Source organism: Oreochromis niloticus, linkage group LG19, assembly GCF_001858045.2.
Source record: "Oreochromis niloticus isolate F11D_XX linkage group LG19, O_niloticus_UMD_NMBU, whole genome shotgun sequence".
NCBI lineage: Eukaryota > Metazoa > Chordata > Actinopteri > Cichliformes > Cichlidae > Oreochromis > Oreochromis niloticus.
Window position 1 is genome coordinate 22,132,598 of NC_031983.2, and position 27,066 is coordinate 22,159,663.

Sequence of the window (27,066 nt, forward strand, 5' to 3'; positions counted from 1 at the left end):
GTGAGTAGGGCTGCCACAAACGATTATTTTGATAGTCGACTAGTCACCGATTATTTTTGCGATTAGTCGACTAATCGGATCATGCATCCATTGGACGTAAAACGTACAGCTTATTGCACCAGCAGCATCTGCTCTTATATAACATTAGCTTACAGTTTTAAGTGTTTAGGGTATGTGCTAACTAAAAATAAAGACAAGATGATAGTTTATTAAATTTAATGAGATTTACAGATTGTTTCGGTAAAGTTTAATAAACTCCTTGATATCTAAAATATAACGGGACACCGGAGTATATTCTCGAACATCTCACACTTCTGATAATCAGTTGTCTGCTTGACGTTTATTCGGCCTAACTTTAATCTCAGCCAAACCGATTTACTCAGGAACAAATAAAATACTAAAAAAAAGGCCAAACAATAACATTTTTAAGTTATCTAAGTGACTTATATATGTTTAACCTGAGTAGCGAAAGACGGTGGTGGGTTTGAAAACGATTTGCCGGGAGTCCGGTGTTCTCACGGGCTCTAGTGAGCCTTGCCCCCGGCTAGCTATCGAGCTAGTGGGTAACAGACGTCTCCGAAAACGTCGGAGCGCTTTTGAAAATATGCAGTGTCTTGATAAACTGAGCAGATATTTGAGGTTTACACAGCTACATTCTCGCCTGAAAATATGTTGAACGTTTATTTTGTGACCCAGAAAGATTAATAAGAGTAATATTAAAACTAACTAGCTGCCGCCATTGTTGAAAACTGAGCAGGGCCGCGCTATGAATTCTGGGACACTGCTTCTTCTTCTTCTTCTTCGGAGTGTAACGGCAGCTGGCATCCTTGTACATGCAGTGCTGCCATCTTCTGTTTCAGTCCGTTATTACACTCTTAAATCCTACTACTTATTCCTGCGTCTTTTGTGATCTTACAAAGCTTCAAACGACGCGTCGACTATTAAATCAGTCGTCGACGATTTTGATAGTCGACGTAATCGTGACTAGTCGACTAATCGTGGCAGCCCTACACGTGAGACTTGGGAGATTTTTGGCTTTTGCATATTAACTAATTCTTTTAATGCCTTATAGTGCATAAATAAAAAAGTTACTTATTTTAAGTATATATGCTATAGTAAATGACTTGATAAATACTTAACTTACCCTGATTGTGCCTTAGATTAGTTGTATTTCGATTGCACAAACTAGTCATGTGATGAAAATGAGATTTTGCAGTAGAGTTTAGAGTAAAGCTGTGTCTTTATGCAGTGTATTTAAATGTGCCGAAGTCTACCACCCTTCAACTTCACTGAAATGGTTTCCAAAGTTTGGCGCTCCAGCTTAGCCTAAAAATCGATTTCACTATTCCTCATGAAGCAAGCATCACTACTGGTCATGCACGGCTACTATAATGTTGGCACCACAGTCCCGCTAAATAAGCTAATGCACATGAGTCTATACATATCTTAATGGAAGACATTGGTGATTTTGTTGCTTTCAAACAACTTGTCACTTGTTTATACAATATACAGTTTGGTCAACAACATGACAGTTAGGATCAAATATTGCACAAATCCCGGTAAAATGTGATTTTTCTCCTTTGTAAAAATCACAAAAGTGAACAAAAGAAACTGAAAATGTACAGAAGCAGCATGCATTCACTTGAGCAACAATTATGCATTTTGTTAGATTACATTATCATGAGAAGCTCTGACCAGCCTCACTCTTTGCTACTTGTTTATGCTTTCAAATACATGTCTGAATGCAGTTTAGATGCATCATACATCAACTGAGTTGCGAAGAATTTCTTTGTACGGCTAGTCCTAAAGAAACACCATAATGTCCGACAGACCAAGAGCTGTCTACCTAAAGAAAAAACTACAGATTAAAATAAACAAGCAGGACTTTGTTTGATTCCATTAGGTGGATCGCTAAATTAAATGTAAAGCTTCTTCTAGGATTTTCAGTAATTTCACTAATCCTAAAAAAAGCATTTTCTTTTGTAAATGAAATGGGTTTCTCTGAAATCTGAGATAATTACCTGCGTAATTCAGGGGGAAACTGGCATTTTCTTCCTCAAGTGACTGCATTATACTTCTGTTAAAATAAAAAAAATAAAGAAAAAGAAAAATGAGACCAGGTTTCTTTTGGGTGAGATAAAGCATATTTGATAAAGCAGATACTTTTGATCTAATTGTGTCTTCTCACAATTCCTTAAAAGAAATCAAAACTGAAAATCTATCTCAACCTGAACGTCCCATTATACACGTCCTACATGCAGGAGGGAAAAACAATCCCAGCAATTTACATGGGAAAAAACTAAATAAAAACATGTTAAAGTGAAAGAGACCAGACGAAGGAAAACTGAATCAGAATGCTTCAGGATACAAATTTGAAATAATACAAGTTGCCAGATTTCTATCTAAAGGACTCGACATTAAAAGGAAAACTTCCCAATTTTATCTCTGTGCTATATGTAAAGAAACACCTGCCGACCTGACAAAGGAGAGCACAATACAATGCAAAACAGATGCATAGGAGACCACAGTTTGAGTGGTTCAGTGGTTTTTTTTGTACCCAAAATGAGTGACAGTGTGCATCGTGTGCTTGTGTGCTGCTCAGTCTTCTCCCATTTACACCCAACCTCACTTTTTGACCCCCAGAAACAAAACTAATCATCCAACATTATACAACTTTCTGTGGCACTTGACAGCCTTTTAGCTAATTCACCACTCTCCTCGTCCATCCTGTTGGACTTCCCATGGCAATGAGGTAGAGCAAAAAAACTAAACATTAACACACCCAATGAGTCTAATGAAAATCACAGGCCTTGATCTTTGCTACAGTATCTTGTGTCTTTTGCTATGTTTCCCAGAAAATTGGGAGCAGGTACTTTGTTCTTTATCAAACTGTTTTGTGTAACTGTGGTGAAAGTAGGTTTTTCCTTTCTTACTATTTGGGAAGTAGAGACTATGTTTACATGCAGCCTGAAGAGAATCTCACACGTATTTCTAAAGGACTTTCTGGCAGACAAAATAATGCTAGGCTACATGTAGACATAAGCAGAGTGTGCATCATGCAAGTCCGACCGCCCAAAATTTCGGCACATGGTGTGCACTGATGATCCGTGGGATGCTTTGGAGGAGAGGTGGCTAATGTCCCAGCAGGAAGGAGGGCACCGGTGTCCCACATGCCCAAATGAGGTCATCTTGATAGTGGCCGTTTACCTCCAAATGTCTTGGTGGTGGCGGATGTGACATGTTGGTGGTGCTGGGTTTAATTTGAAAAGCAATATCACTTGCCGAGGTTTCATGACTCCATTAAATGACGGTTTATTCCTAAAATAACAATTCACATGTCATTTTCATAGAAGAAATATGACCATTATTCATGATTATACTCAGCACATTCTGTCATTGCATTTGGAACAATTAGATATGCAGTGATGTACAAAAATCTCGAGCCACTCTTCATTTCTTTACATTTTATCTCAGCAAATGGTAAATATTCAATATTGATGTACATTTAAAGCTCTTCTTTGGATGTTCACTGCCTTTGTTCTGTTCTCTCCCAAAATGATATCTCAACATTCAATTTAATCTTTTTTTTCTAAGCTGTCTGTTATGTGTAAACAGAAGAACACAGTTCATCCCTTGAGCTAAGTGCCTTTTTTGTGCTTCAATGACTAGGTGATTATTAAGTGATTTAACAAATAAATACATAACATATAATGACTGGATTGAAAATGAGTGAAAAAGCAGCCAATGTAAAAAAAACAAAAAAACAACAACATTTAAAGACCTTAAGAAAGCCTGAAGCCACTTTGAAAAATAATAATAATTGAGTCTGACTCAGTGGAAAAAATTCATAGAAATGAAGGGTGGCTCAAGAGTTTCACACAGTACTGCAGAATGAATGCATTATATAATGCTGCAATCGATTCTGCTCCTTAAGTTAATTTATTCGATTACGAATCACTTCAGCTTTAAACAGAGATTACAGTAGACTCTTATAGTGCTCAGTGGTGCTTAATGGACACAGTGTCATTTAATGCAGGCAAACATAATTTTCGATGGTGTTACTTTCAGTTAATATTCACACGACTCCTTAAAATAACTCAAATAACACAACGTAGAAGTCCGCTGGCATACAATTGTCGACAGTTTTCAAAAAGTGAAGACAGAGGTTTAAGTAAAAGCTGACCGAAGCACTGACCTTGGTGCGAGTTGGACCGAAAGGATGCAGAGATATTTCCTCTGTGGTCTGAGCTGCAGTTGCACACAATGGTAAACAAAAGCCGTGGGGAGGAGAGGGGGTTTCTTCCGCTACGGCGACACATTTAGGACTCCCAAACGAACGACTGTCTGATTTATCTTACTGAGAGAAACCACAGCGGCGAAGAAATAAAGTTCTGGACCCTCTTCTTTCCCCGGTTACCGCAAACGAGGAGAGAAGAAGGTCCTGTCGTCCCGTTCTCCCGAACACCCTACGTTCTACGCCATTTTCGCTCCGCTACTACGAGCTAACGGAAGAAGGATTGCGCTGGATAGCTGTCAATCAACATTAAACCCGCCCCGGAAGTTGTTCTTCTTGTGTCCTGAACATGGAACGCTTCACTGCCGCTAACTGGGTCACCCCCAAAAATGTAAAATAATTCACACACACAATGATAAAAAAATATGTTTGTTGTGTGAATTACATTTGCCCCAAACACAAAATACTAAAATTCAAACCTATTTAATATCATAATAATAATTAACACAGAAAGAGGCATATACAGTTAATCTTTGGAAAATACCAAACACAAATTTATTTACTTTAGTTTTTCACAACGTTTAAAAAGGAAACTGCGTATTACATTAAACCATATCTGAATTCAAAAATAATAAATATCAGTATATATTTTTTATTTATTTTATTTTTGTGTGTTGTCCACTTAATGCTTTTGTTTTGTTTGGGGTTTTTTGTTGTCGTTTTGGGTTTTTTTGCATAAGATCGTCCCCTGCTTTTTCCGTTGACTCCGTTAATGACTATCAGTGTTTATTGTATTTGCTAATAATTACGATTTTTTAAACTGCTTGAATGCTAGTTTTCATGTCACATCTAACATCTAAAATAGTCACAAATCCACTGTTGATTTTGTTTATACATGTTTTTTTTTCTTTCCTACGATTGTTAAACCACTTTTTCTAGAACAGTAATCATGCACTGCTTGTGGTGTTCCTTCTGACTAGATTGACTGTCACGCTAACCAATGCAACAATATTACACATATTTCCAAAATAAGACAAGGTAAAGTCTAAGTTTCCTTCCTTTATTTACATAATTACACTTGTCCTTGACTTTCACAGTGCATTACACTCCACAACTTGCTTCTGTTTTTGAGAAAACACTAATATTAGCACTTATTTGCAACCCTGTTACCGTGCATATTGAAATCAACTTTATAAAAACATGTTAAAAACATATAAAACACCGTTAAGTAATATTTCTTGAAATGTAACCATGTCACCATATCATTTTCAATAAAAGTAAGCAAAAATATTTTTATTAGCTCACAAAAGGGTTTAATCTGTTGCCTTTATGATAGTTTTATTCATTATATTGATAGTGTATCTAAGCATATATTTGAAAATATGTGATTATTAAAAACTTGAGCAAGGATGTCAAAAAGTTGCTTAAATTCATGTTAATTCAGGCTTATCTGAAACTGAGTGAAAATTCCCTATGAAGGTGATTTTTCAGGTTCCAGGGTATCGGTAACAGGGTTGAGTGAACCATAACCCACAGCTTTTTTCTGTCTTTTTCTGAAATACAAAAAAAATATTTTTAAAAAAGGTAAATTTTTTCACAATTTTTGAAATTATCTAAATTATCCTCTAATAGTAGAAATAGTACCGAAAGCACAGTCATATTACTCTTGTTTAAACCTTAGCTGCTTCCCACCAGCCACACAAGAGAAATGGCTGCTTTGTGCTAAATTTAAAGGTACAGCGCTTTTACAAATTACATACAAATTACCATCCAACGTTTTATAATTAGCAGAAAACAATAATAAAGCATGTTATTATGTTTTGATTGAGATGATTCAAATTTCCATATAATCATTTTCTGTCCTATTTAGGGCCTTATGGCACTATAGCAAGTCTAAAACTCAGCAGGTGATTATTATTTATGAATATCTGCTGTGTGCCCGCATCAGTGTAACATGATGATCTGTTTCCTGTGTTAACTGTCGATTGACTTTGTGGGGGCAGGGATCTGATAAAAGTCACCTTTGACATTTCCAGAATCCTCCCATTGATTTTTATGGAAGATTTTTTATATTTCTGGGTCATCCACTTATTCTCCTTTGTCAAAAACAGGCTGCTTTAACTCCTCTCCCTTTGAGGTCCCGCAGTTAATACAATTTTCTTGTTGAAAATGGAGTTTGTTAACATGGGATCACTTTGTACACACACTGACTTCATCATGTAGAAATCTGGATATGCTTAGTATCCACAGTTCTAACAGTATGTTACACAGAAAAAGAAGGAAAACCATGATAGGTCCACTTTATATCCCTATATATACAGTAAGTATATCTACAATATATTATTTAATATGTCAATGTTGTCATTGTTATCAGCCAAATATTCAATTCAAGAAATCATCATCTAACATATGAAGTTGTAGTCTGTTATATTCTAATTTTATCACACTCTACAATGTTTTAATTCCTAAAGAATAAATAAATAAAATTTCCAAGCTGGATGTAAACCGTGTGAGTAGCACAAAAATGTCACAAGAACATCCCAATAAATGAGACAAAGAAGCATGGCACTTATTTTTATTCAAATCAAATTCCTGAATCACTTTGATAATACCTCGACCAACATCACATAACGTGATTCACATCTGACTGATGATCACAGATTGATAAAATGATTGAGCTGTGTTTCCTGCACTGGAGGGTGCTCTAGTAATGACTTCACAGACTCACATTAAAGATTTAAAAGGGGTCATGCACAGTGACATGTCCCAAAAAATAATATGTCCAATGCATCAGGCGCTGGTCAGTAAGGAAAGACATTCTAAGAAATACAGAGCAGAGGAGAAATCAGCATTTTTCCTTAGCTGCAGGGAAACTGATCAAATGAGTAAAAGCACAGTATGTTATCTTCGCCTGCTCTAAGTCTACAGACTAACTGATCCACAGCCCAATTTCCAACACAGTACTCATAGCAAGGCCTTCATTAAGTCTTAAAGCCTTTGAGGGGTGGTCCAGGTGGCAGATACTTTTTGAGGATATCAAAAAACCTGCTGTGAAAGTCTCACATACTGATGAGACACCAGCATTTTTGAAATCTTCATGCCACTGTTCTCACCTCTAATTGAGGCACTCCTTTAAACCAGCAGTGGCTCCAACAGGCCCATAATTTGAGTCTACAGGTAGCAGTTGATCCATGGTGTAGTGGTTTACACATTCATCTAACAAGTGAGATTCCAGGGTTTGATCCCAGTCACGAAGGGCATCCGGCTTAAAAACTGCCAACATCAAACATGTGGTCCTACCCACTGTAAATACGGGAGCAGCTAAAAGTAGCTTTAGATTCTACTGGCAGTAGCTCTGTTAATTATATGAAACAGTACACAAACATGGCCATGGGTTACTGTTTAGCTAATAACTTACAAAGGGGAACCAGACACTTCAGTGAGTTACACAAGAACCCGAGGAACAGGTCAGTCCGATTTTGCTTCAAGAGACAAACTCGGATTGGCTGGTCTGGCTCGCTCAAAGGAAACAATTCATAATATCATGATGGCATTAAAAACACTGACATTTTGAAGTGGAATCACACAAATTTGAATCTTTGCATATTTATATGGACAAAGATGCAGCATGGGCTAAATATCAGTGGAGCAGCATGATTAAACGTATAAACTTACTCACTGCCATAGCAAAAAGTTAATCTGCCATGCTATAAATATTTATTTTTCCATGTGAAAAATGAACAGAAGTGGTAATAACTATGATCCTCTAAAAAGTTTCCTAATAAATAATGTATCATTACTGGGGGAAAAAAATACATAGTCACATTGCATAAAACAACCCAAGGCACGCAACTTTTCCCTTTGTTTACAGAGCAGTGCAAAGGCCGAAACTCAAGATTTATTATGGTATCCACCCAATGCTTGGCCTAAAGGAATGAATCCATAGCGTGGGCCACAGCAGCTTGTTGAGAAGCCGGATGAGATTGTGTCCTGAAATCAACTGACATGTTCAAGGGCTACTCTAAATAGGATTACAAAAAAAATGATAACAATAATGAAACTTTAATGCAGGAACCGGATGCTCATCTTCTGTTCCACATCCACCTTTTCCAAGACCTGCGAATAAACAAAAACAAGACAAGTTTATACTACAGAAAAATGTGCTGCTCTAAAGTTTACATTTGCAGCTGGGGCTTAAAAGAACATCTGTTTTAAACCAATCCCAAAAAACATGTCTAAGCTCTCCTGCCACTTCAGTTAACCATCACCCCTGTCCTGGGTGCTGGTTCACCCATTACACCACTGCGACATAAGTCCCACACAAACGATTTAAATCTCAATGTTACAACATAGTGTGACATTTTTGTCCAGTGGTGCCATAAAACACCTTTAACTGTCACTATAAGCTGAAAACAGCACATTATATATTAACTAAAACAAGTCTTTGGAAGAGTTAGAGGTTGAGACAGTTTAACTTGCTTGTAAATGTCCACACAAATCAAACTGTGAAAACCAAGGCTTTAATTAACTGGAAGTATTTCATCCTCATCCTCTCTTAATAACTAACAAAGATACACAATCAAATTTTTGTCCACTGGAAAACCATGCTGTGCTATGTAAAATGCATGCTTGATATATATATTTTTCCTTCTTTTCTGTGGTCAGTCCTGGGTTCTAGTTTGTGTACCACTGGGGCCTCAGATGCTAAAAATATACCTGCACATGGTAGTGGTCAGTTTTTAATTAAAAAGAATCCTTCAAACAGCATCTGTTATGTCATTTTATGTTTAGCAGCAATGGTTCAGTGGCTAGCTTAAAAAGGAAAACACAACAGTACAAATATGTATGTTGACCACAAAGCTTGCCTTGATAAACTCATTGAAGGAAATGCAGCTATCGCCGTTTGTGTCAGCCTCCTGGATGGTCCTATCAGCAATGCTGCCGAGTTGTTCATCTGAAATGTTAACTCCAACCATCATCCGCAAGACCTGGAACAAACCAGCAAAATGTATTTTTAACAGTCACCAAATAACAAGGTGACGTATATTTTTGCAATACACAAGATCATTTGTAGCTATTTTGGTTCACTGGCAAAGCCACACTTGACCAGGAAATTCACTATAATAACTGATGGTACACGCATAATGAGTGAAAAACGAGTGCACAAATAGTACTCAGAAATACACATTTAGCCCTACAGGTTCATGCATTACACGAAGCAGGTGACACGGTGAAATGTTTTGCGCAAAACAAGAGATGTGGCTGAGTCATTAACCCTGAGCTTAAAGCAATTACAGGTCAGAGAATGTCACTGAGCTTGACCCGCTTTAAAGCGGGACGACAAATAACACAGAGGGAGTGCAAAGGAAGCCAAAATACAGGATATTAGACTGTCTGGAAAGGATCAGCCTGTAGTTAAGGTGAGATATCACGTCATTGTCAGCACAAGGGCAAAGTTTTCTTTGACGGTGAAATCCTCCTCTCTGTAAAACACTTTAAAACAAATGTGGTGCAATAGAACTTGCTCCTTTGTCAAACTTAAAGTCTGTAGAGATACATTTACAGAAATAATAACTGATATTCACAGAAAGGAAAAGTAGCATCTGAAAATGTCTTAGATTCTGTAATATAGGAGCAAGAAGGTAGCTATGAAATCATATCCAGACTTTATGAGGGCTTCCAAGAGGCCTCAGATGCAAACAGCCACCACATTAAAGACATATGAGAATTTGAAGTCAAAATAGTTCTATCTACAGGGGAATAAAAATTACACAAAAAAAATTACACAAATCTCAACCAAAATATTGCTTCACGTACTTGAAGTGGATCCGGTTAGAAAAATGTTGTTAACTTTTATTTTATTACTCCTACCATAAAAGACACCAAAGAGTAGGAACAAAGTGCTGGAGGTTATACAGACCAACAGTAGCTAATCATTACCATTAATTGTGTTCTGTGTTCTGGGAACATTCAAGCACAGAACATTCAAGCTAAAGAAGACAAATACAAATACATGGAAAACAAAAGCGAAATAAAGATGTGGTTACATTCTGAAGGCTGGCTCAAAATCATTTATGAAATCTACGTAAAGGAAAGAGTCATTTGCTCACATTTACAGCAGGATGAATTTATGGAATTGTGGTTCAAATTGATTGCATTCATCACCTCAATTAGATCAGATTTAGCCTAAGTGGAAGTGACAAATTATCTTTAACCAAGAGAAAAACAAAAAACAACTTGAAACTTATGTGTGAACCGAAACAAGAATAGAGAAGAGAGGGAAGTGTGACATACTGATCTATTCTAGTGAAATTATACAGAAAAGTTAGTTAATATGACATAGAGGTTTCTTATAAATGTTACAGTTTTTGCTATATTAACAGACGACAATCCCATGCATGTAAAATTTAACCTGTATGCTGATGTTTTTATTTGGGAAATTACAATTTGACCTCGGAAAAATGATACATGACATCTCAACTAAAGAATGACTACACAGGGCTGACTGAACTTCTGATAAATGGGTGTGGAATTACAGATATTAATTTTTTTGTAAGCCTCACAGTTGCCAAAAGATTCTGTAATGTTTAAACACACTAATTATTCACTGTGTGAACCACAAACTACATGATGACTCCAAGCCAATCCACTCACCTGCAGCAGCTCATCTCGGGAGATTTTGTCATCTCTGTCCAGGTCATACAGACGGAAAGCAACTGAAAAGAAAGAAACAGGTAAGTCAGATACTCTTAAACCCACGCTAAGATGATACCAGTTCCACCCCAATACTCACAGAGCAGCTTGTTTGTCCTGCTGTTCAGGGGCTCAGTAGCTGAAGGGTTCTTGTTCTTCTCGTTGTCTTCGATGGGTCTGAAGTGAGCTAGGGTCCGCATGAAACCCCGGAAATTTACCTGGTCCTCTCTAAAAATCACAAGCACGAAATATTTACTATAGCTCTCTGGAAAGTTCAGTCAGATTACCTTTGTGCTCAAATGCATATTGTGGGCACCACAATGAGCTAGTAACCTAACACCACTGTGCAGATTTGAATGGTTTCTACATCTATTCTCAAGTTTAAAAAAAAAACAAAAAACAAACAGGCCAAAACCAGAGAAACCAGAATCCGTCTGAAACCATTAAAAGACAGAGCTGCAATTACAACGCCTACACATGTGACCTTTTAGGATTTTAATGATATATTTAAAGACATATGTTTTTTTGTTGTTGGTTTTTTTCCCCTCCCACAGTGATGAAAACATCCAAATAACTGTCAAGTATACAACTCAAAACCCCATTTGATTTACTTCCACACAGACTTGGCAGTAAGGGCTGAGCTTCTCCAGTCTGCAGTCAGGAAACCACAACTGAAAGGCATTACAGCCTGGTCCAGCTTTGTGGCGATGGTGCTGGTGACTCAATTTTATAGTAGTGCAAAAACAAGCTTTCCAAACTACTGCAGAGCATTAACACAGACTACTCACCCCTCAGGAAAGAATGCATTGATGATTCTATCTCCCAGAGGGTTGATGGCCAACTCGGGGATTCTCTGGAAATCTTCTCGACTGTAAAAATAAGGAGACGTGATCACAGTTCAATTCTAAACTCAGTATGTTTTAACTGTTCATTTTAACCTAACAATTCACCACCAGTCTTATATGGAGAGTTGATGAGCTTTACTAAGACATGACACATAGCAAAACGAATGAGGTCATGTGATGAATAATGTGATGAATGCAAAAATCTGACATAAATCAAAATTGTTAAAAACATTGTACAGATTTGTTACACACTGAAAATGTTTCTTACTCCAGTTGGTTGGACTAGAAACAGATCTGTGAAATCTCACTGTTGTGAAAACTAATGAAACGATAAGGAAGTCACACTGAACAAACGTGACTTCTACTGTGACTGGAAGCACTTGAGCAAGAAAAAAAAAAAAGTACAGCCAGGAACTTATTATGTGTAAACACAACATCTTTCATATATCTAAGTTGAATGAAACCAAACAGAGTGTGTGCATGGGGGGTTTCATCTGCCCTTGAGAAACTGACTGCCCTTTCCCCTTCAAGGAATCATTTTCAAATAACGAAAGGGCCGTCAAATTAAAATTTTAGCTGCTTAATGATTACCAGTCTCTTCACCTATCAGTTAACAGAATCTGAACCAGATGAATAGTCAGTGACAGGAGAAAGATTTATTACATGATTTCATCACTGAAATGAGAGACAGATCTCACATTGCCCACCTTTATCTCAGCACAACACTTTGTCTTAGACCTAATTTATTAATATAAATACCACATTCAGAGAAGCCAAATTAGTAAAACACTACACACTGTACGATTTTCTCAATTTAAATACCCTTGGAGGTGTGGGTTTTTTTATGACTCACTTTCAAGTCAACCAGAAAACTTAACTGCTTAGGTGACCTACGGAGTCCTTGTAGTGTGTACTGGTAAAGGAACAAAACAAATAAGGTGCAGGTTGGGGCTCCTGTTTATGTTTTTGCTCACCTGAGGGTGCCGTTTTCCCCTTTATCCAGGCTGGTGAAACGGCTATACAGGCGAGTGATCTGACTGTGGGAAACTGCGGCGACAAAGATTTTGACTATCAGATGAGCCAAAGATAGCTGATACACAACTCAATCCACAATAACCCCTCACCGATATAATGCAATCGATTACACTAGCAAAATATAGAGAGTTACAGCCTCAATCAGAAAAAGCAGTCAGCCAAAGACATCTAAATATGAGAGTACAGAAATCAACTAGCTAATTTCCAAGAGGTTTCGTCTTCACACAAGGACTAAACTCTCAACTCTGAGCTCAACTTACAGCCAGTTTCCTTCTTAATTTCTTCAATTTCCTCTTCTCGGAGTAACCTGGACGCTCTGGATCCCATGGTGAGATGTTAACGGCGATTTAAAATCGAGATGATTTACTAAGGCGCCTTGCGCAAGCTCTACAAGAGTCTCTATTAAAGTTAGCAAACAAGCTAACTAACCGAGCTAAAAAGGCTGCTATGTTCGGTTAAAAGCAACGCAGCTGGGGTTCAATCTAGAAATTTGCTTTTTATCTTCCTGTCGATGTAACTCAGCTGGAAGTCGGTCTGCTGCTACTGCTTTTCTCCGGCACACAGGGACGTTTTCACGTTACCAAGACGGGTTTCGGTGAGGTTATCTTCCTGGTTTATGGAGAAGGCGGGGCTAAGGAGGCCGCCTCCCCGTTGGGCCGTTCTCACCGCGGTTAGGTGGTAGACTTGATGCCTGCTTAAAATGTCAAAAATGGCGATGTGTTTATACACAGCGGTGTATAAACAATAATTACAGTTTTAAAGCTTAAAAATTATAATTAAAACTAATAATGGACAGGACAGAGCTGTTAAAAATTGTATAATTTGTGGAAAATGTCCACAGGTTTATTTTCTGGCTGAAAATAATCTAGTAAATAAATAGATAAAAATAAAAATAGTTTCAACTTTTAACAGTTCCAGGTAAACACACACAAAGTGGATTTCACTTCCATTTTACATTATACTATAACATTTTTAAACAAAGTTCACTAAGACGCATAAAATTAACATAAACACATACTACTACTACTACTACTACTACGAAGAAGATAATTTCAAGCTACGTTTCTAAAAATTTAAACTTTTCAACATTTCCACTTACTTTTTTGTAAGATGAAATTTCGAATACCTTACTTTAAATTTAAAGCTATCAAATCAAAAATTTAAGATGCCTGAAGTCAGATTTTTCAGGTCAGTACCCCAAAACCTGGGCATTCATAAATTAAGTTGTTGTTTTTTATATCTCCCACAAATAACAAATAAATAAATAAATAGACATGTACATATATACTGATGGTAATTCCATTGCAGAGCTTATACAGAGACATACACTGCTGTTCAAAATGAAGGCCTCAACCACCATTTCTTTCAGTTTTACTACTACCAAGGATCCAGATGTTCTTCTAAGTTTTGTGTTACGCATATAACATTGACCTGGGAATCATTCAAGCATAAAAAGAAGAAATGGACCAGTGTTATGTCTACACATAACAGACAACTTAGCAAAGAAACTGTTTTAATTGTATCTTTTGGCACTTTGTAATCACCAGCCTGTCACAAAAAGACATAATTTGTTCCTGTTCCTTAGCTGGATGAAAAATCCTGAATGAACCAACTGGGGGGAAGGTTTGCACCAAAAAGGCAATTCTAAAAACTTAGCAAATTTCAAGAAATTGGACAACTGGAGTGTGTGTGTGTATTATGTGCAGGTGTTGTCTGTTATGGTTGTATTGAGAGTGTGCATATAAGAAAGGATGACTCACGACTACAGAACAGATCTACCTTTGCGTAAGTAACGTGAACCTGAAGATTTGTCTGCTCATGTCTGGAATGCATTTCATTCAGCGGTCAGGAAGATCTTATCAAAATGGGTGGAATCATCATCTTGACAGAGAATAGAGAGCAAAAGTAGAGGTTTGGATGTCCTTCAAGAGGCCTGGAGAACTAGTCATCCTTAAGACTACTTAATGGATTGGATTTTGGATTGGATTTTATATAGCGCTTTTCAAGGCACCCAAAGCGCTTTACAATGCCACTATTCATTCACTCTCACATTCACACACTGGTGGAGGCAAGCTACGGTTGTAGCCACAGCTGCCCTGGGGCAGACTGACAGAAGCGAGGCTGCCATATCGCGCCATCGGCCCCTCTGGCCTTAAAGAAATTACAAAAAGCTTGCCTAAGATGGTTCAGGCTGTGATGAAGAATAAAGGTGGTCATACCGAATACTGAATTTTAATCTTGTTAAAACTCTGCCTGATATACTGTATTTCCACGAATGTTTGCACATCTTTAAATGAACTGCTGCCCCTTATTTCCAAATTTACACGCAAAATATAAAGAAAACCGTAGGTGACACAAGGGTTTTGCACAAGAGTGTCAATAACAACAAATACGGGGGCTGAGAAATAGCCAATAATTAAAGAACCCAACCAGAGTATAAATACAGCCGTTTTAATTTTAACATGTAAGTAAAGATTTCACCACTAGATGGAGCAATTTTATAGTTTTTCGTCGCGTTTTAAGGGTTTCGTGTTATGTTCAAAACTCAAAGTATACTTAGAATGACACTATCTTTGATGTGTTATAAATAATATCAATAAATAATAATAAACAGAACTTCCGGATCAGCTAACTGGAAGGTAATTAGCTCTTCCTAATTTGAGGTAATGAAAGCTCACTTCTCCCTGGAATCCATCTCTTTCGTTTTCTAAATTATAATTTTTAAGTTACCACAGTTTACATAAAGAGAAAGAATTCACATTTCCTACATATGTTTTAATATATATACATATGTTCGAAAATTCTTCTCAAAATGAGAACTTGTCAACTAGACTTAAAAAGCATGACCGATATTTATAACAACAGTCTCCACCGAACTCTGGAGAGACAAAAAATAGTTAAGGAAATGTGACTTCATTAGGTTCAAGTGTTTGACTGTTTGTTTGTTTGTTGTTTGTTTTTTATGCAAAATCACTAGTCAACCAATCACATGGCAGCAACTCAGTGCTTTTAGGCATATAGACATGGTCAAGATGACCTGCTCAAACTGAGCTTCAAAATGGGGAAGAAGGTAAATTAGGTGAATTTGAAAGTGGCATGGTTGTTGGTACCAGATGGGCTGGTTTGAGTATTTCAGAAACTGCTGATCTGCTGGGATTTTCTCACTCAACCATGTCTGAGGTTTACAGAGAAAAGTCCAAATAACAGAAAATACCCATTGAGTGTCAGCTCTGCATGTGAAAACGCCTTGTTGATGTCAGAGGTCGAAGGAGAATGGCCAAAATGCTACAACTAGAATGGAAAACTTAGACTGAAAGTCCCTCTTTGGGCTCACCAAAACTGGACAGCAAAAGGTTGGAGAAACATTGCCTTGTCTAATGAGAGCGACATTCAGATGGCAAGGTCAAAATTTGGTGTGAACAACATGAAAGCTGATCCATTCTGCCTTGAACTGACAGTTTAGCCTTCTGGTTGTGGTGTGAGAGAGTTTTTCTCAGCAAGCTTTGGCCCTCTTAGTACCAATTCAGCACAGTGTTTACCCATCTTCTGATAGCTGCTTCCAGCAGGCTAACATATCATGAAGCTCAAATCATCTGAAACTGGTTCCTTGAAAATAGTTTACTCAAAAGGCGTCCACAGTCACCATATCTCAATCCAACAGAGAACATTGGGACATTTTAGAACAACAGATTTGCATTACAGGTGTGCAGCCGACATCTGCAGCAACTATGTGATTTTATCATATCCAAAGTGTCTGAGGTTTGCTTCCAGTACCCTAATAAATCTGTGCCATGAAGAATTAAAACGGCTCTCAAGGCAAAAATGAGTCAAAGCCAGTATTAGCAATGTTTAGTGAGTGCATTTTTACTTTATTTAGATTTCTTTCTGCAGTGGAAAATGAGGAAATTCCATTAAAATATATTTTTAAAGGAATGTACATGAATCAATGATACTAGTATAACCAAGTTTGTTTTTAATTGATCAATCTCAAGCCTTTCACCTGATCTCTGATGACCCCACAGTCTCTGTTCTGTTTCTGTTAATATAGACCTGCTCCCAGGCTCATTGATATCCTGTAATAAACTATCAGCTGTTAAAAATCAAGATCACAGGGAGTCCAAAATCCTGTTAAAGCTCACAGCAGTTCACAGCCAAAGAGGATATGGGTGTATTCATGTGTTTATCACACAGTGGTGTGCTAACTTAAAGGTTTCTGATGATAGGAAATGCAGAATTATCTGGAAAAGAAATCCTTCCGAGGTTAGCTGCTGTTTACTATTTCAGCAGCTATTAGAAATATCATCCAGAAAGCATGTCACCTTTGGTCCATCGGATTTTATTCCCAGCAGTGTCACAAAAAAGTCTCTTGAGGCTTAACATTCATCGTTTAGTGGTCTGCCCTTGACAATACCACAAATAAAGCTTAGCAAACAATTTTATTTGCAGTCCATATTATAATTGTGTATTTTGTTCTAAAAACAAAACGGGTAGCAATAAAAAGTCTTGCACGCTCTTCACTGTGAAGTCATCATAAAAGAAAAATCAGTAAAATCAAAAACGACTTTAAAAAAATTATAGTGTGCTCATAAAACAATAACATCAGCTCCACATCAGATTGATTCCCAAGTGGTGCAAAGAGATGCTCAGTTTTCTCAGCTTCTCAAGCGGAAGAACCAGAGGCTTTGATGTTTCACAGAAATCCTTTTAGTGGCCACACACGGTGTCCATGGCCTGCTGGATGCTGTGGAGAGACAACAAAACAAGATTACCTTAGTATTAGATTGCCAAAAAATATATTTCCACAAGAAACAGAGTGTCTTCATCAATTTTCAGTAAGAAATATGACTGATTATAGGCTGCGACTACTGATTATCTGTCAAAAATGTTATTTTTAAGGACTGATGTGAAAAATTCACTTCATATGTTCCTAGAAACCAAGATGATTTATTCAAACAGCTTTCCCCTTGACAAAAACGCAGCAAAACCCAAAGATATCTGATGTAAACCAATAAAATATAAAGTTAAAAAAAAAAAAAAAAAAAAAAAGGTACACCGTTGTGTAGACTAAATGTTACAAAAAGAGGTACATTTTAATAGTAATTAACACACTGATAACAGACAGGAGAGTCTTAAAAAAACAAAACAAAAAAAGCCACATTTAAATGGTGCAAAGGTTTCGTACTAGTGTATAGCTACTTCTATCTACGAGAAACAAATCGACTAAAATCTGAGATAAAATCAGCTTGAATCCACATACTGTATATATATATAAAAATACCCCAAATCAGATGACTGACAATGAATTAGAGAGAAAAAAAACAAAGAACAGAAACTCAGATGAAAGTGGTTAGATTAAATGAGAAGTGGTCTATACCTCTCTGCAGGATATCCTCCCTCACATAGGTTCACCAGCGCATACAGATGTCTGAGGGCATATTCAAACTGGAAAGAAATCACATCGTCACACGTCAGAAACGTCACCACAGTCTGTGTTTTACATGAATCTTCAAATGTTCACCAGCTTCCTCTTGTTTTATCTGACGCCCTTAAACGTCAGAAACTTTCCAGAGCAAACAAAAGAAGACTTTCAGATTAAAAGCACACAGCTGCATGAAAGCACCTGGGAAAATACTGAGTTTAAATCATGTGATTAAGGGCTTTCCCAGTCAGTGAGATGACTAGTGATTAGTGTTTACAGAAGTTACCGATTGTAACTTTGTACTATAGTGACGTCTTTACCTTATAATAAGCGCCTCGAGACAAATGCTGTTGTGATTTGGCAATACATAAATAAAACTGAATTGAATTGAAGTATTTATGATCATTCTCTGCCAGATGGTGTGACATGATGAACAGAGAAACATTTACTGCTCAATTCTGTTTTAAAAATCCAACTAATACTGATTTTTTTTATATGTAATTAACATATTTCTCAGTATTATTCAGCAAGTCAATCCAATTTCTTAGTCATGTTATTTTTTTCATTATTTATTACTTTATTGAGTGATATTACTTTTAATTTATTATTTATATATTTTTTCCTCCATTTCCCTTTATCCTGAACCTAAATGATCAGAGATCACAGTGGGCAATTTGCTTACTGTGTGAAGCTTTTAACATGGCTTTCATAGAACTGTGAGTGGGAATTCAAGCTTATTCTCAGAGTGCCTAGATTAGAGTCAGCTGAATGCAAAAGAGCTGATGAATGCGAGTATGATACCTGCTGATGAATAGCATGTGAAACTGATCTGGCACTTCCCCTTTACAAGGAGAACCAGAGTTTAGGCATGAGAACAAAATTCTACTATAAGCTTGAAATGTGCCCACAATGGTGACTCATTTATTAATGTCTGTATATGAATCACCGACACTCTGTAAACTGCAATGGGATGTCCCGGGTCTGTTAAAAAGGAGGTGAAAGAGTAGTATTGTGTGGCTCTACCTCAGGTTTGCTCCAGTTGAAGCAGTTGTGTTTGAAGTGCTTCACTGCCGCCTTGTAGCACTGATGCTGGGAGAGGTCAGCTCTGCTGTTTAACATGTCATTGGCCTTGAGAGTATTGCTGACGACTCTCTCGACCACTTTGCGCATAGTGTCGGCCATCACCTCCCTGATCTACACACACAAAGGTTCACACACCCTTTAAATTAAAGTAAATTATCATCAAATGGATTTTCAGTGTATTGGCACACTGGCACAAACATTAGAAAGCTTTGTCACTCTTTACCTTGAGGTGGGCGCTGATCTCCATGAGCAGGCTCCGTGCCACACTGATGTCATTGGAGGCCATCATCTTCCTCTTCAGGATGGCAAGAGGAACGTCAGGGCTCGGGGTCAGATCCAGGTTTGTAATGGGTGGCAGGTTCATCGGAGCTGGACTGTCTGCTTTGTGATTACCCTGAAACTGTATAACTTTCATGTGGGCCAAAGTCTGCAGAGAAAGACATACAAGCGTTAAAATAGAAGGAGGAAACAAACTTTTTTTTCTTCACTCGCATACATAAACACATTCTGCAAGTCATTCCAACTTAAAATAAAACACTACTTCCCCCTCAAATTTCTTTGGTCTAGAACCGACAAGTGCTCATTGATGCATTTCGTTCACAGTTCGCACAGCCTTCTTGCTCTCACCTTGTTTCCGAACTGCTGGACGTGGCTCGTGTCTGTGTGGTTCTTCACAATCTTAAACTGCTGTAGCAATGTTTCTTTTGTCAGATCCTCCTGGATGCACAAAGACAGGGAAAAAAAAGTGAGCGTGACAAAATGCTTCCAAAATAACAGTCACATGAAGAGTCAGTGAATTTGTTCCGTAAAATAATGTGTGGCAGTTTGACTGTCTCATGGTCAGGTTTCTGTTCTGCCGTTACACACTTATGCAAAGTACTCAGGTCTGGTTAAAAACAAAAGTTCTGCTGCGTTTATCACTTCCTTTTCCTGCCAATCTTAAACGTTAGCCGTTTCTTCCTTTTTCATTCTTTCAGTGGATTCATGCTTCTGGATTAAATCTACATCTACACCATAATCCGATGTGCACCTCTCTAAAAATGTAACTAAATGTTGCATCCCTGCAGCCTGAAGTCTAAACATTATAAGATGTGTTAAAGCCACCACACAAGATACTCTGAACTTCAGTGTCACAATATATCACAGACAACAATTACATTTTTCTTTTAAAAATATTTCTCAAAAATGAATAAATATTAGAAGCTGTGATTTGGACACAAATGAGGACGATAATCACACACCGCATCAGAGTCCTCCATCCAATTCACGCTGTACCAGTCACCCAGATAGGTGTCCCGTTTCTCATCATAGTAGCAGGCATAAGAGGACTCCTCAGCGTTGGCTGCTGTGGTGGCATACACTGAAGGATACACAGAGATTCTCATGTTAGGAGACTCTAGTTTTACACTAAGCAGATCTAAAGGTCGCTCGCTAATCTGTTTAACAGCCTCAGAAAAATTTGAAGACTGTTACTGAAGATCTAAACACAAATTTCAGTAACTGCTTTACACTTGGACTCATCAAAAACAGACATTCATTGAAAACAATCAAAGAAGAATCTTGATCAATGTCATGTGCAGGTCCGGTTCTGTTTATCACTTGATGTCCGACACAGTAACTGTGCTTAAAGATGAACACAAGCTGGGTTGCTGACCTCAGCATTTAATGGATTCTTACAAAAGACTAAAAGTCAAAAGCAGAAGTCCTCAAACCACGGACCTGACATCTGTCTAGTCAACATAACACGAAGCGTAACACAAGGACGATTTTTTTTTAATTAAAACATGAAAAATAAAAATCACATGATCCTAGTCCGATCCCATCAAAAGCATAGACGAGCATCAGTTTCACTCTCATCACTTGATGCTGGGTCATCATCTTTGTACTGGAAAGTAATTCTGCTGATAAAGTTCAACTCACCATCAATGTCAGTAGGCAGGTGGGTCATCATTGACCCAGACTCACATGCTTCAATGTAGAACACCATCTATATGTGTGTGTGTGTGGACCAAACACAAATGTTATGAGCTTACACATCAGCACAGCTAAATCATCACTTTATCAGCTGAATTTTAGACTGCGGGACGTGCCCACACTTGTACGGTACATATCAAACATCACATCACCTTTTTGTATTTCTTGTTGTCGTGCATGTATGTAATGGCTGCTTGAAGGTCGTCAACATGGAGCTGCAGACAGAGCGGGGACAAATTTGCATTAACCACAATGATACACTAGTGTTTCTTAGAGCACCGTGATGGCATGCACTGCAAACATAAAAACACGGTTAGTTTACTTGGTGAGGATGTCTCCCTGGTTTGACAGGGTAAACACTAACAATGCTGACTGCAATGATAATGCAATCAGCATGACAATGGTTAATGTGCTGATATTAATCATGAATTGTGTTTACCATCTGTGTTTCACCTCAATGGGGCACTGCTATCTTTTCATAATATTCCATCTAATAATTAGATATTTCACTGAATTAAAAAAACAACCCAACCCAGATATGTCAAAGTGATTGTGAAGTAATGAGGCTCTTTATGAATCTGGTGTAACCTGTCTGTGGTTGTTGCAGTGCCAGGAAGTTTAAACTAAAAAAAACAAAAAGGTACTCACCTCATCAGCAGGAAATGCCAGAATACCAGGTGCTCCGTGATCGGTGAAGTAAACAAACACATGATCGTTGGGTCCACTGCCAGGAAAATGAGAACAAAGTTAACGGGGGGGGGGAAAGAAGGTATATAAACCAGATTTATTGTTGTTCGGCCACGCGCTCATTACTTCCTGTTTTTTTTAGCAACTTACCTCTTCAGCACTTTTCCAGAGCCACCTTTGACTTTTGAGGCATCACCCTTCAGCACTGCCAGGAAGTTTTCTGGGGTCACATCCTGCAATAACAGACACACCAACCCACAAAGTTTGCTTTCAGCAGAGAAGCCTCTTCAAACAATCATCTGGAAAATATTGAAATTAGTTGATTTTTTATAGAAATGCCCTGAAGCACTCACTTCCCCGATGTAGTCTTTAGGAACTCCCTTGTACACATCACTGCCATTTGGTCTATTGATCAGTATCCCAGGGGTAGGGTTCCTGGAAGAAAAACGTGATTCAGACACACAGAAGGAAGTGCAAATAGCTGATAAAACACTTTGTGAGATAAAAGGGAAACAGATGGATAACAATGATTCACTCATCTGGTGACAGAGCCACAAAACAATATGACACCACAGATGTTAAAATAAATCAATGAATAACATTTATAGTGAAATCTTATGGTATACGTATCTGCGCACTGATACGTGCAGTTTGTCTTTCTTGTTTGCATTTCTGTAACTAGGTATTTATTAACCAGATGCTCAGTCTGTGATTACAATGGCAGTGATACAAGAGCGTGACACGGATATTAAAAAGAAAAAAGTCCATATTGCATAATGTCTCTCAAACTCTCAAAAAAAACAAAGGGAGATTGACATTCATGGAACATTTTAAGGTGTGGGAACAGTAAACAATAACAGCATAAAAACATTCCTCAGCTAGAATTGTGTCTGTCAGCTTGAATAAACATGTCTACACATGGGTTATGATCCCAAAAAAAAAACAGAAACATAAGGAAGATATGTCTCCCATTTATCAGAAAGTTCTATCACAAACTATTACTAAATGTCTGAAATGAACCTGAAAGATTGACTCGATTGACTGCCAGGTAAACCTCAAGCAAAACACAGTGAAAAGTCTTTGTTGTAAACAGCTGCTAATATATTAAAGTATCTCTAATTAAAGTAACAGCTAACTACATGTGCAAGTCGGCTGGCACTGAAATTTAAGTAACACAGGCCAACTTTCTCAAATCACTGCTAAAGCTGGGTTTTACATTGCGTCCCACTATGTAACTGCCATTGTGATTCCTGCAACCAGCACATCTCCTTTCATTACCCCTCCTCTGCCAGTAACATAACTCCCAGACCATTTCCATGGAAGCACCAAAAGTGCTTCCTCGTGACTCCTCTCAGCACGACTCATTCACTCAACCTGTTTTTGCTGAGCGATGCGGGACCCTGCTACACGGTGAGTGGAGGAATGCCAGTGCAACTTTTTGATCTGATTGGGAAATTCCTGCAAAAACCCTGAAACCCACCACTATCTCCAAAGATGATGCCAGCAGACTGTTAGTTTTCCATGAGATAGACTAAAGATTCCATCAGCATCACAAAAGACGAAGACAAAAACGTAACGACTGACAATCCAGTTGTTTTTTTGGAAAAAGTAGTTCCAAGTGTAATTTAATCTCCCGAGCATTTTTAAACATCAAGAATTCATTCAGAATATTAAAAAAAATTAAAAAGAGTATCCTGTTGTTCAGTGTCTACAATGGTTACTCTGATTTGTTTGTTTATGTCCGTCAGTCACCAAAGCTGAAGGCCATTTAAGGTCATTCAGCAAACAACGGGATTGTCAGCAGTTACTTTTTTGTCTTTGTCTTGTGTGACGCTGATGGAACAGTGTTAGTCGGTCTTATACAGGGAGGAGATTCACAGTTTGACACCATAGAGAGCTGGGTTAAGACTCCAGCTTTAGGTTCCTAGGAGTCACCATCACAGAGTGCCTTTCCTGAGCCAAACTCCTCCAAAACCTGCTTAATAACTTCTATAGCTGCATCCTCACAACCTGTATGACTGCTTGTTATGGTAGCTGCACCAAGGTGTGCTGTGAAAACAGCACAAAACCATCTCTGGCTCATCTTTAGCCCACTGACTGTGCAAAGAGTGAAGGGCAAATCCACAAAGACTCTGAAGGTGCTTCAGAGCCATCCTCACACAAACAGACACTTGAAGATTCTTTCAGGCTTCTTGCTGAACTTCAGCTGTCAAATGACTTCTGTATAACTCTGTGATATATTCTCCTGCTCAATTCCACATGTTTATACCCCTCAGGAATATATGGATACATTTATAGGTAATATATTTAGTAACTCATGCAAAGTGCATTATCCTATTGCTCAAATATATACATTACACATTCATATATATACAGTTTATATCTCATGTTCAGTGCTAATGTATAATATTGTTGTGAATGTGTGTACATACACACACAGCAGATACATGTATCAGTATATTTATATGTTATGTAAATGTAATTCAGCATGTGAGGTAGTAAAGCTAGACTTTTGTTATGCATGCATAATGACAGCAGAGACTCTTGAATTTGAATCAGATGTAACAGGGCCTACAGAACAGCCTTTTCTGGTTTAAGATTTAGTTTTTGTGAGCTATATCTTACTAATAGTTAATATCCTACTATGGTCAACAGCTACTTAAATTAGGATGAGTTTGTGTCGAACATTTTAAGGAAAGAAGAAGTATGAACAAGTATCTACAACAGAGAAACAAAAGTGCCAACTCACTGTTCATTTTCAGCCAAATCATCGTACATCATAACCACAATCTGCTCGTCGGGGATGCCATTCTTGTGGACAATCTGGTAGGCATGGCAAGCATCGGCCTGAGCGAGCAGGAGAGCAAAAGATTCGGAGGTCAGCTCCACATTATCACAGTATGCAGCCTTTTAAACGGCAGGAGTACTTGGAAAGCATGCATTTGGGAGGTGAAGTAGCTTATCAGAGGTTAAAGCTGTGCTTATCAAAAACCATGAGAGAAAACTAATGAGTCATGCACTGTGGTCGCAGTCTCACCTGGTGCCTGTAGTTGTACCAGCCGTTGGAGCCAGCCACGATAACGACCCAATGTTTTCCGCCACTGTTTTCCTCCTGGGTGGGAAACCCAATAACGAGCCCGGCTGTCAGGCCGAGCAGTGCGAATAGGACGGACCGACACATCTCCTCGCTTTCTGTGGGATTCCTGGATGGATGACAGTAGGAAAAAATATTCAGATCCTCTTCTAGATTTCAGCTATGTTTACCGAGGTGGCAACAAACACGGAAATATGAAAAAAATAAAAAGACGTAAACGTCTCACCTGATAACTCTGGGAAGCTAACTAGCCATCAGTAGCACAACAAGCTTCGCAAAACATGAACTTTTTTTTTTTTTTTAATTCGGAGTGAGTTAAAGGTATTAAGACACACCGCTCAGTTCTAGAAGTTTTAAAGGAAGACAAAAACATATTTTATTACCTTTTCTTTGTGTTGTTAGACGAAGAAGGGAGCAATGAACCGACTACACGCACATCCTCAGCGGCACTCCACAGTTATATTTAACGTCGAGGGGAAAAACAGTTGGCATCGTCTTCGACGGGAGCCAATCAGAGTGCTCAGGGGCGGGGCTCACTGTAAATCATGTGAGTAAGGTAACAGCGCTCCGTCATGTGACACTATTATGTTATAAGGCTATAATACAAGCATAAAGGTATTTATGTTTTGGATGTAATTTCAAAACACCATAATCTCCTTGGCCATCGGTTTTTTATTATTATTTTTATTATTTTTTAATTTGACTTTCAGGTAATTTTGCGTTTCCTTTTGAGCGATCACTTCTACTTCTTTGTCCTGTTTTCTCTGTGGTTACTATCTCTTTCACTTCATTTTAATCACCCTTTTATATACTACAGCAAAACCATAAATATAAAATTCAATCCACGTGCTGATCACAAGTTTGATTTTATGCTTACTGACGCAAGTATGACTGCTTAGCTTCTGCTTAAAAGTGGGAATTCTACCCCATATTTTCCGTATATGGGGTATAATGTTAGACTCAGGCTTGTTGCAGCCCATCATTAAGGTTTGAAGAGCGGGTAGGTGGGCTTGTTCTCACAGTTAAAGCTGTGCCCTTAAGATGATCAAATTAGTGAAATCACCACTCTTTAACATCAGAGATCTAAATGAAGAAGAAAAAAAAATCTTTTTGAAAGAATGTTTTAAAGAAATCTGAGATTTTAACTCATACAATTCTATCAAGCTTCAAATATTTCTTATGACCACCTTTGTTCTTCAACAACCAGAACTCTCTTATTGTAATTTCTTTTAAGTAGTATTCAGGAATAGTTATCCAGGCTACTTGAAGGACATTCAAAGCTCTTTTTTGGATGTTGCTGACTAGATGACCCCCACACTGCTCCAGTAATGTTGATGTTTGGACTTTAAGGAGGTCAGTCTATGACATCTCCCCACAAGACCTGTTCCCGCTGATTTTGAGTTTAGTTCTTGTTTACTTTGGCATACCACAGCCTTTTCAGCCTGTTCCTTAAGAATGGCTCCTTGACAGCCATCTTTCTATTGATGAGGCTTCAGTGAACTGGATCAACAGAAGAGCCATCTCTCAGGGCTTGTGTTAGATCCTGGATATTTCCCCCCCCCATTTATTAAAGACGTGACTTTCTGACACTGTTCATCTGCTGCAAATATTTTTTCAAGACTGTAGGAAAAAGGAAGAATTGGCAATTTTCTTAGATTTTTTTTTTTAATTAACTGCACACCATAAAATGTGCCAATTGGAAGCAAACAGGTTTTTGGAAATCACCTTGGTGCAAAAACACTATTTTATATTTGTCAAACTCCGTTTTCTTTGGCAATTTTTATAGATTCAGGTAAAGAAATGGGAACAAATTCTGCTTTTGTGACAGGCTGACAGTCTCAAAGTGTACAAAGACAGAATTTAAAATTGGTTCTTTGTCAAGATGTCCGTTATGTGTAGACAAGACTAGTTTCAGCCCTTAAATTGGGTGCCATTTTTATGCTTGAATGATTTATGTAAAATACTGATCTGAACATGGTCAAGAACAAAGACTGGACTGAAA

The 27,066-nt window shown here is 37.9% G+C and overlaps 2 protein-coding genes and 1 long non-coding RNA gene across 3 annotated transcripts; all 3 read right to left on the reverse strand.

The window, feature by feature from the left end:
• Positions 1 to 1,168: 1,168 nt before the first annotated feature.
• On the reverse strand, positions 1,169 to 4,522 carry LOC106098260 (uncharacterized). Its single transcript, XR_001224413.2, has 2 exons — positions 4,196 to 4,522; positions 1,169 to 3,318 (listed from the first exon to the last, which is right to left on the reverse strand). It is a non-coding gene; the product is annotated as an uncharacterized LOC106098260 (long non-coding RNA).
• A 2,270-nt stretch (positions 4,523 to 6,792) lies between these two features.
• chp1 (calcineurin-like EF-hand protein 1) lies at positions 6,793 to 13,445 on the reverse strand. Its single transcript, XM_003445465.5, has 7 exons — positions 13,068 to 13,445; positions 12,747 to 12,819; positions 11,716 to 11,796; positions 11,028 to 11,155; positions 10,889 to 10,950; positions 9,100 to 9,222; positions 6,793 to 8,350 (listed from the first exon to the last, which is right to left on the reverse strand). Exons 1-7 carry the CDS (start codon positions 13,132 to 13,134, stop codon positions 8,297 to 8,299), a joined length of 588 nt encoding a protein of 195 aa, XP_003445513.1. The 5' UTR covers positions 13,135 to 13,445; the 3' UTR covers positions 6,793 to 8,296.
• A 3,206-nt stretch (positions 13,446 to 16,651) lies between these two features.
• On the reverse strand, positions 16,652 to 25,589 carry lgmn (legumain). The gene is made up of 14 exons (XM_003445464.4): positions 25,448 to 25,589; positions 25,008 to 25,173; positions 24,720 to 24,817; positions 22,324 to 22,405; positions 22,121 to 22,203; positions 21,932 to 22,007; positions 21,436 to 21,498; positions 21,230 to 21,296; positions 20,551 to 20,669; positions 19,937 to 20,026; positions 19,533 to 19,736; positions 19,250 to 19,420; positions 18,182 to 18,249; positions 16,652 to 17,548 (listed from the first exon to the last, which is right to left on the reverse strand). Exons 2-14 carry the CDS (start codon positions 25,149 to 25,151, stop codon positions 17,512 to 17,514), a joined length of 1,302 nt encoding a protein of 433 aa, XP_003445512.1. The 5' UTR covers positions 25,152 to 25,173; positions 25,448 to 25,589; the 3' UTR covers positions 16,652 to 17,511.
• Between the last annotated feature and the right edge of the window lie 1,477 nt (positions 25,590 to 27,066).